General features: G+C 59.6%; 1 protein-coding gene across 1 annotated transcript in view; it reads right to left on the bottom strand.

The window, feature by feature from the left end:
- Timp2 (TIMP metallopeptidase inhibitor 2) overlaps positions 1-7,016 on the bottom strand; it is a 32,024-nt gene extending 25,008 nt beyond the window's left edge. Inside the window, exon 1 of the mRNA XM_015504102.2 lies at positions 6,998-7,016. Within this exon, the coding sequence (XP_015359588.2) occupies position 6,998 (1 nt within the window). The 5' untranslated portion in view covers positions 6,999-7,016. The remainder of the gene's footprint in view (positions 1-6,997) is intronic.
- Between the last annotated feature and the right edge of the window lie 1,653 nt (positions 7,017-8,669).

Below are 8,669 nucleotides of genomic sequence, written 5' to 3'. Positions count from 1 at the left end.
GGGGGGAGGAGCTCGCCAGGCAGCGCCTGTGTGCGTCTGTGCAGGTTCGTGTGTGCAGACAGATGTGTGCACCCGCCTGCGTGTCTGTGCGTGTGGGTGCGGGTGTGCATGATTGGTACTTGAATCCAATACAAACCCAACGGAGAGAGGAGCAGGGTTCCAAGTCTTTTCAAGGTCCCCGGCTCGCTCTCTCTCCGTGTGACTATCAGAGGACTCCCATAGGTCTCCCTGGCACCAGGAAGGGCCTGTGCTTGCTAGGCCTACCTGGGGGAGGAAGTGCATGTCCCCAGGTCTGTGGCCACTTGGCGTTGATGCCAGAAGCAGCCGGATTTGTGAGCTGCAGCGGCTGCTTCCCGGATACTGCAGGCCAACCCTCTCGTTTTGAGCCTGTGGAACCAGGCTCAACAATTTGAGCCCAAAGAGGTGGCGGCACACAGGAAGTAGCAGCTCACCCATGTTCCAGCCAATGTTAACCGCCCGGGCTCCCCGGGGGCACCTGGTACCCCAATGGTTCATTTATTTTGTATTGTAAACCTGGGAGGGAAGGAGCTGTTATCATCCCTGGTTCACTGATGGGGAAACTGAGGCAGGGAGGGAGGAGGACACTTGAGCAGGTCACACAGCTGGGCCAACTGCTGTCCGGGTAGATCACGGCACCACAGTTGGTCACAATGACGCTGGCTTTGACTGAACATTCGGGGGGGGGGGTGTCCTTGCACCTCTTGGTAAATCGGGCCACTGACTGCAATCATACGCAAGAGCAGTGGCTGATGTCAGGTTCCACAGGGCCAGGACAGCAGGAGGGAAAGCTGGGTCTCCACAAAGGTGACACGTGGCTCAATGGGGAAAAGAACAGTCTGTGTGTGTGTGTGTGTGTGTGTGTGTGTGGTGCTGGGGATGAACCCAGGGCCCTGTGCATGGGGGACAAGCCCTCTACCAACTGAGCTGTGTCCCCAGCCCTTTGTGTTTTTTTCTTTTTTCCCCAACAAATCACACTGTAACTATGCACACGCAAAACGAGGAATCTCAATCCTTCATCACACCATACACAACAAGACGAACTCACAAGGGGTCACAGACCTTCACGCAGGGCTTAAGTGCTCAGAAGGAAACACAGGTGGCTCCTTCCAGGCCTTGACTTAGTCAAAGAACATTCAGATACAATCCCAGAAGCTCAAGCAGCAGAGGAGGAAATGGACACACAGGAAAGTTAACACCGCTGGGCTCCGAAAGGCACTCCTGGCCCAGTGAGGATCCCGCATGGATGTACAGACATCTGCAGATCACGCACCCAAGAGCCGACTCCAGCCCAGAACACTGAACCTCGCTTACAACTTAATACGAAGATGAATAACCTAATTCACAAATGGGCGAAAGATCCAAGTGGACGTTCACCGAAGGAGACAGATGTACGCTGATGCCGTCTGTAGGCTTCCCACAGCAGCAGTCCTCAGGCCAACGCCAATGAAGCCGCAGCGGAAGGCCACTTCACATGCTGGGTGACTACAGTTCCAGGGACAGTCAACGACGACAGCAAGTGTTGGCGAAGAGCTGGGGAAACTGGGACCCTTCCAGGGGTTGGTGGAATGCAGACGGCAGCCACTTTGGAAAACAGCTGGCGCTGTCTTTAAAAGGTCAGCACAGACTCACCCCGTGACCCGGCAAGCCCATCCCTGGCCACACCCAGGAGAAATGGAAGCGCTTCCAACCAAGAAGTCATCGAGGCTCCGTGGGGTGGGAGACTTTTCCCGCTCACGAAGGAGCTGGGTTTGAATCTGGGTCTCATGGGTCCTTCCTCTGAGACTGGCCACAGGGGTGTCCAAAGAGGCGAGGAGGGAGCTGGGCTGCTGGGAACGTCCCTTTGTCTGTCTCAGGAGACCCCTGAGAGAGTGGGGCTCATTGCACCCCAAGGAGCCAAGTCTATTTCTGAGCCTGGAGCCACCGACTCCCGACCTTTATCAGCAGGTGACAACCATTAAGACGCGGCCTCAGTGACTTCTACAGGAGTGTCCCCGCCCCAAGCTCAGTTCATGACCTACATTTAGGGAGCTTTGAGGTGAAGTCGGGAAATCAGTCAGTTCCACAGCTCAGAAATTGGGGACCCAGGACACCCTAAGGTGTACCCTTACTGCCATGTTCTCAGAGCCTCCTGTGGCCCCTGCTGTCCCCCCGTGCCCTCCACCATGTACCACCGTGGGACCAGGACAGGGTCCACTTGGGTCTGGCCAGGAAGATCACTAAGCCTTCCTGAGCCTGAGGTGGCCAGGGGTAGGAGCCCCTGGACACCCCCTCCTGGAGTGTCTACCCTCCAGTCTCCTAGGGGCTCCCCAGCCCTGCAGGACAGGCTGCCAGTGCCCTAGGAAGGACACTCACCAGGCGGGAGGTCATGCTTCTGGCTGAGGCCCACTGCACAGACCACCTGTGCTCTGCTGGCTGACCGTCCTGCACAGGGCAGTCCCCTGGCCACACTCCCGCCCCCCCCCCCATCCCTGTGGAATATTCTGAGCATCCCCTCGTGGCCCCTGCCAAGGAGCAGACGGGCTGCCGGTCACTGCTGCCTTCAACCTGTCTGGGAAACTGCAGCCCTTTCCCCACAGGCACTGCCCTCGGGGCGCCAGGAAGGCAGGGTGGACACCTGTCTGGCCTTCCTGGGGCACCAGAGCCTCCGGGACCCTGGGCCCATTCTCTCTCCTGCTCTCTGCAGCCCTGTGACCCCAGCAGGTGGAGCTGGCCCCAGCAGCCACACCCAGCCACAGCCTGGACAGTTTTTCAGCAGGTGCAGAACCCAACCCTGCCTTGAGAACGCCCCCTACACAGGTAGCAGGGAGCACAGGCCCCCTCCCAGAGGAGACCCCAGGGCCTCTGAGCCGCCCGGGCAGCGGGCGTCTGCAGCAGGCCCCAGTGGAGTCCAGGAAAGCATCATGATCAGAGCCTGCGGAAGGCGCCAGGAACAGGCTCGTGCTCAGAGAGGCCCGGGGCTGGCTGCAGGACGCAGGCTCCTGTGGGCGCCCTGAGCAGGCCCGGCCCCCGCTTCTACAGGAGAGGCACCTGCTGCCCACACAGGGGCAGCAAGGCGGGCATGGTGCAGACCACGCCCACGACCTCAGGGCCAGTTCCCTCAGGATGGTCACACAGCTAAGTGGTGGCCATCATGACCAAGACTCAGGCCCTGCAATTATGACAATGCTGCCAGGTCCCCCAAGTGTGACAGCCACGGGGCTAAATCTGCCCTTGACCCTCGGAGACACTGACCCTGGCACACAATCGACGCAGCCATGCCATGTCCTACCCGAATGCGAGCTGACAGCAGGGAGGGGGGCCATCGTGGGGACAGCAGCAGGACTCGGCTGCCTCTCTCCATCCTTGGGTGGCCCTCGTCCCTGTCCTCCCCACTCTGGCTTCCAGGGGCCTCACGCACACCATCTTCTTGGCTGGAACCCATGCCAACGTTGCCCCCGGGTGATCCCCTGAGGCCGTGTGCCATTTTGTAGATATTTAACTAAACCAGTTAACATACAGGGAGAGACAGGGCCACATGTAGCTGGCCAGGAGGACGCGGCCTCAGTGACCACACAACTCTGGCTGATGACAGACCTGTGTGTGTTCAGGTCCACAAGCTTCACACACACACCCTTCCACACCAACTCGCTATCCCACCAGGGGTGGATGGTGAGGCTGGGCCTATCCATGCTTTCTGATGGGGAAGCAGAGACTCAGAGAGGTTGAATACATTGCCTGAGGTCACACAGCTCAAGGGCAGTGTTGCAAGGACTCACCTCTGAGCAAGCAGACCCCTAGTCCCAGACTCCTCATCTGCAGCCGGGGAAGCCAGAGCTGGAAGCCACTTTTGTAGTACAAGTGGACTTTGGCCTGGGCTTCACTGTCCTTGCCTGACCTCTGACCTCCCTGGTCCTCCAGTGACCATGAGAGGCATCTTTGGGGAAGTGAATGGACTGTGAGGCTGCAGCCTAGTCGGTCCACCCTAGTTTGAATGGACTGGCTGGTGGTAACTGGGCAGCTGGGGTGTGGCTGGGGGAGGCAGGTCCCCTGCAAGGGAGCATCTGCCCTGGGCCCTTCCCCTCTCCCTGCTTCCTGACCCCGCCATGAGCTGAGCAGCTTTCCGCTGCCCCTCCCCTCGCCTCAGGCCCGGAGCAGTGGAGTGGCCGGCCATGGACTGAGGCCTCGGACACCCAAGCCCCAGATAAACCCTCCTTCCTCCAAGTTGTTGTTCTCGGTTGTTTTGGTCACAGTGAGGCTAAGCTGCCTAACAGTGTGTTTGCCGGGGGCACTACAGGGCCTGAGAGTCCATCAGATGGACCACCCACTTCCGGTTCAAATATTCCATTCCTCGGAGTGTTTTACAAGGCCAGGTCTCGACTCTCGGTAAGTCCCTTCGGATTCAGCAGGTCTGGGGTGGGGCCGAGATTCTGCATGTCCAAAGTGCACCCCCAGGACACCGATGCTGCTGCTGGCCCACAGACCACAGCACACGTGTCCCCCAGAGAGGCCATGCCTTGCTCTGCCCGCCTCCCCCAGCAGTTGCTGAGCCTGAGCATCTCTCACCTGAGCCCCCCCAGGCCCCCAGCTGTCTCCCTCTGGCCCTGCCCTTTGCCGGCAGCCCTTTCCACAACACGGCTGCAGCCTCCGCCTACCCAGCCGACCTGTGCCGATCGCCCACTTCCTCACCAGCAAGTCCCCAGATGTGGCCCATGGCTGCCTGCAGCACAAACACCTGGGCTGCGAGTGAGAGGGCAGGTTCCTGGCCCTGCCCCTGACGGAGCCTACCCACTCCAAGCCACAGGGCAGGGACGTGCTCTGTCCACCAGGTCCCCTGTCATCCTCAGGCCAGGAACACTGAGCCATCCCTGTGGCTCCCTCCCATCCTGTCCGGGAACGCTGCATCCCGGGCAGGGCTGGCCAGGCTCTGCCGCCCCCGGCACACCACCAGCCCAGCATCTAAACTGTGCCCACATGGGCTCCTCTTCATGAGATGGACATGGCCTTCCCCCGTCCCCCTCACACTGCCCCAGCCCAGCCCAGTCCCCCTCCCTGAGGACGCAGTGCCCTCCAAAGCCGCAAGCAGACTTAGCACAGGGCTGCCCAGTGAGCACCTCTTTGAAACACATCAGTCAGCTACAGAAAGGCTCGGCTAGCTGGCGTCCACCACGAGGCCGTTCCCACACAGGCAGAGCTTAGGATCTCATGCGTGGAGCTGGACATTCCCCGTCTTCCGGGAGCACACAGACTACGTGTAACTTGACCTTTGGTTATAAAAGGACTCTGAATTTCTTTGGGATGATAAACATGGGGATCTTTCGGGGATTTTAAGATGTATAGAGCAGAGACCCTGAAACTAGGTGACCCCAGAATGTGATCTGGGTGCAGGTAAGGCCCATTTTTAAATGGGTTTCTTACAGCTTCCCGTGTCCTCCCAGGTGGTAGCTCTACGGCTGCCCCTCTCGACAGCAGCCCGCCCCTCTAGACTGGCCCGCACTGGCACCCACACCAGGAAGCTGGGCACGCTGCGTGGAACACTGGAGGAAACGGGGCGGAGGCACTGACGGGCTCTGCCATGCACCAGGCACCTGAGTTCCATCGAAGCTCATCCATTCTAAGATGCGGACCCCGCAGGACACTGAGGCCCACAGGAAGACACTAAGTCAGCCACAAAACTCCAGGTGGGAAGATGTCTAACAGCTTACATCCTGGCTAGATCTACCAAGAGGAGATGTATGGAACACACCCAAAACCACACGTGGGTCCCCAAATACACGTACGTGAGTATGAATGGGAGGACAAAAGGCAGCCTGGGCCTTACCTGCACTCAAAGGAACACCCAGAACAAGCAGGTGGTGGTCCAGCCAGGCCTGCACTGGCCAGACCTCACCCGGACACGCAGAGGGCAAGAGGACACCAAGGTGCCGAGGGCAACCAGGCCATCCAAAGAGCACATGCCTGTCCCTAGGGTGTGACCATCAGAGGAGATGGAGGGTCAGAAATGGAGGTCAGAGGATCATAGATGGAGGTCATAGATGGAAGTCAGAGATGGAGGGTCAGAGACAGTGGGTCAGAGATGGAGTGTCAGAGACAGAAGGTCCGAGATGGAGGTCGGAGATGGAGGGTCAGAAATGGAGGTCAGAGGGTCAGAGATGGAGCATCAGAGACAGAGTGTCAGAGATGGAGCACCATAGATGGAAGGTCAGAGATGGAGGGTCAGAGATGGAGGTCAGAGATGGAGCACCAGAGATGGAGGGTCAGAGAGGGAGTGTCAGAGACAGAGGGTCAGAGATGGAGGTCAGAGATGGGGCATCAGAGGAGATGGAGCATCAGAGGAGACGGAGCATCAGCCATGCAGCCTCAGAGATGGGGTGTCAGGGGAGACAGTCCTAGGAACTTGGAGGATGGTGCCTGGCTCACGGGGAGGCTCGGCCAAGGTGCAGAGCACCTCAGAGATGTGAAGACAGCGGTGAGCCCACAGGGAACTGACAGGCAGATGCAGGTCTCAGTGACTTTCACAAGGTGAGAAGAAGAGTCTGTCCTGGAAGTGGCCATGTGACAAGCCGTGGGGTCAGCATTTCAAAACCGCAGCACAACATTGAAACGATCAGGAATGAGCCCAGTGAGAAACAAGAACGAGCTGCCTGGAGAACAAGGGGGAGCCCGAGGCCCAGAAAGAAGGGGCAGAGGTCGGGAGGGCCGGGCAGGCCGTGGACTCAGAGCCCAGGAAGGGAGGGACAGGACAGGCCGTGCACGGGAGGAGGAGTCCTAGGAACCTGGAACGTTCAGAGGAGGCCAGGCAGAGGCGTTTGCTGGGGACAGAGAAGTCCAGAATGGCACTGAGGTGGACAGGGACACGGCCGTGTGACCCAGGGCCAGCTGCCCAACTTGGGGTGCCTCAGTCTGCTCATCTGTGAAACAGGGTGGTGACAGCTATGTCCACATCACACGGGAACTCCCAGGAGCCCGGCCAACCGTTTGGGGAGAGGGCGGTACTTACTGTGTGTGTCTCCAGATGATGGAGCTGGACGTCTGAGAACACATTACAGGGAGGCAGCACCTGGGCAGCTGGAAGGAAGCACTTCCTACTGGGCTGTCTTGAAATCATGGGTAGGTAGTGAGACACCCATCACTGCAGGCATCCAAGCCAAGCCCACATAGAATAAATATCACAAACTGGGTTTCACTCCACTCCTCTGAGTTCTAGCCTCTAAAACCATGCTCTGTGGGCCCCCGCGTGCTGACCACACCCTGGTGTTTGCTAGTTCCCAACTCGGTTGAGCCTAGAGTGTGTGGTTCCCCCAAAGCCGCTGCACTGGGTTTTGGACTGGGGGTGTCAGGGGAGAATCTGAGTCCCAGCCAGGCCCTAATCCTGGGGGCCTGTGACTCTGTGGGTTTCACCATCTCCCCAGTGTCCCCCAGGACTGGGCAGCTCTGGAGGTGAGCTGGGCAAGCGGCCTCCTCCACCAGCCTCACACTGGCAGACCCCAAGGTGGACTGACCTCTACACACATGGTCCAGACACGAGCTCGCAGAGGGACCTCTTATGGCAGATCCAACTGGCGCCTCACTAAACACAAGGACAGTGTCCGTCATCCACTTGCCGACTGAGCACCCCCGAGCTCAGCACCCTCACAGCGGCTCCAGCCGCATCCTGACACTGTCCATTCCTCCAAAACCCACAGTCAGCCCAGCCCCATCCCCGTCCCTGTCCCTGTCCCATCCCGACAGCTCCCCTGCCCAGCCTGCCCCCATCAAACCGTCGGGGGAGCTCCCCGGAGCGTGGGGACTTCCAGATGGGCCTTCTGGACCTGTGGCCTGCAGCTTCCTCCTACTGGCCCTTTTCCCACAACCTCCTCAAACAGCCGGGCATAGAAAAGTCCACCCTCACACCAGATAAGGGGGCAGACACAAGGAGAACCTGTACCCCAGGTGGTCTGCAGGGATCTCGGGGGCCCACTGACCTCCTCCCTCTCCAGCAGCCCAGCAGCCCCCACTGGCTGGCTACAGCAGGCTGTGGCCATGGGAACGGCACAGCTGCTGGGCTGTGACATCACTGCAGGGGTGAGGTTGGGGACAGCGACAGGCCAGCCAGACACCCAGGTGAGAGCACCAGCAGCTGGGGTGATGGGGGCCGTGTGGAGGGAGGGTCTGGTGGGGGGCGCTGGCCCAGCCTGGCGCCACCCCGCCCTGCTCGGAGTCTGGCTCTTCCCCGAGCTTCTAGGACATTCAGGAAGCCTGCTTCAAGGTCAGGGCTCCGACAGGGCCTCCCACCCCTTCTCCTGTGGGGACAGCGTCTGGCGGAGGGGAAACGAACGGGCTTCTGCTTCCCAACTGCTCCAGCCCGCCACGGCAGAGCCCCAGTCCAACTGGGGGGAGGACTCTTTCCCGTCCCCTCCGTCCTCCACCTTCCCCCCACAGAACAAGACACCAAGCATGCTCCACCTTGCTCTAGGGCTGGGGCACCCTCTGCAAACCTGACCATTGAGAAATCTAGTTTGGGGAACATGGCTTCGGTCCCAAGAGGCCAAGCAACCAATTCTTGGGGCTTGTTCTTGGGTGAGGGGGAAGTGAACGGCTGGATTTGGCCACAGTGAGAGCATCTCAGGATTCAGTCTCAGGAGAGCTGAGCCTGGGGCCAGAGGCTCTGTCTGAGCTGGGCAGGCCCCGGG

This window comes from Marmota marmota, unplaced genomic scaffold (genome assembly GCF_001458135.2).
Source record: "Marmota marmota marmota unplaced genomic scaffold, marMar, whole genome shotgun sequence".
NCBI lineage: Eukaryota > Metazoa > Chordata > Mammalia > Rodentia > Sciuridae > Marmota > Marmota marmota.
The sequence above is the reverse complement of the archived record's forward strand: the minus strand, read 5'-3'. Positions and strand labels throughout refer to the sequence as shown.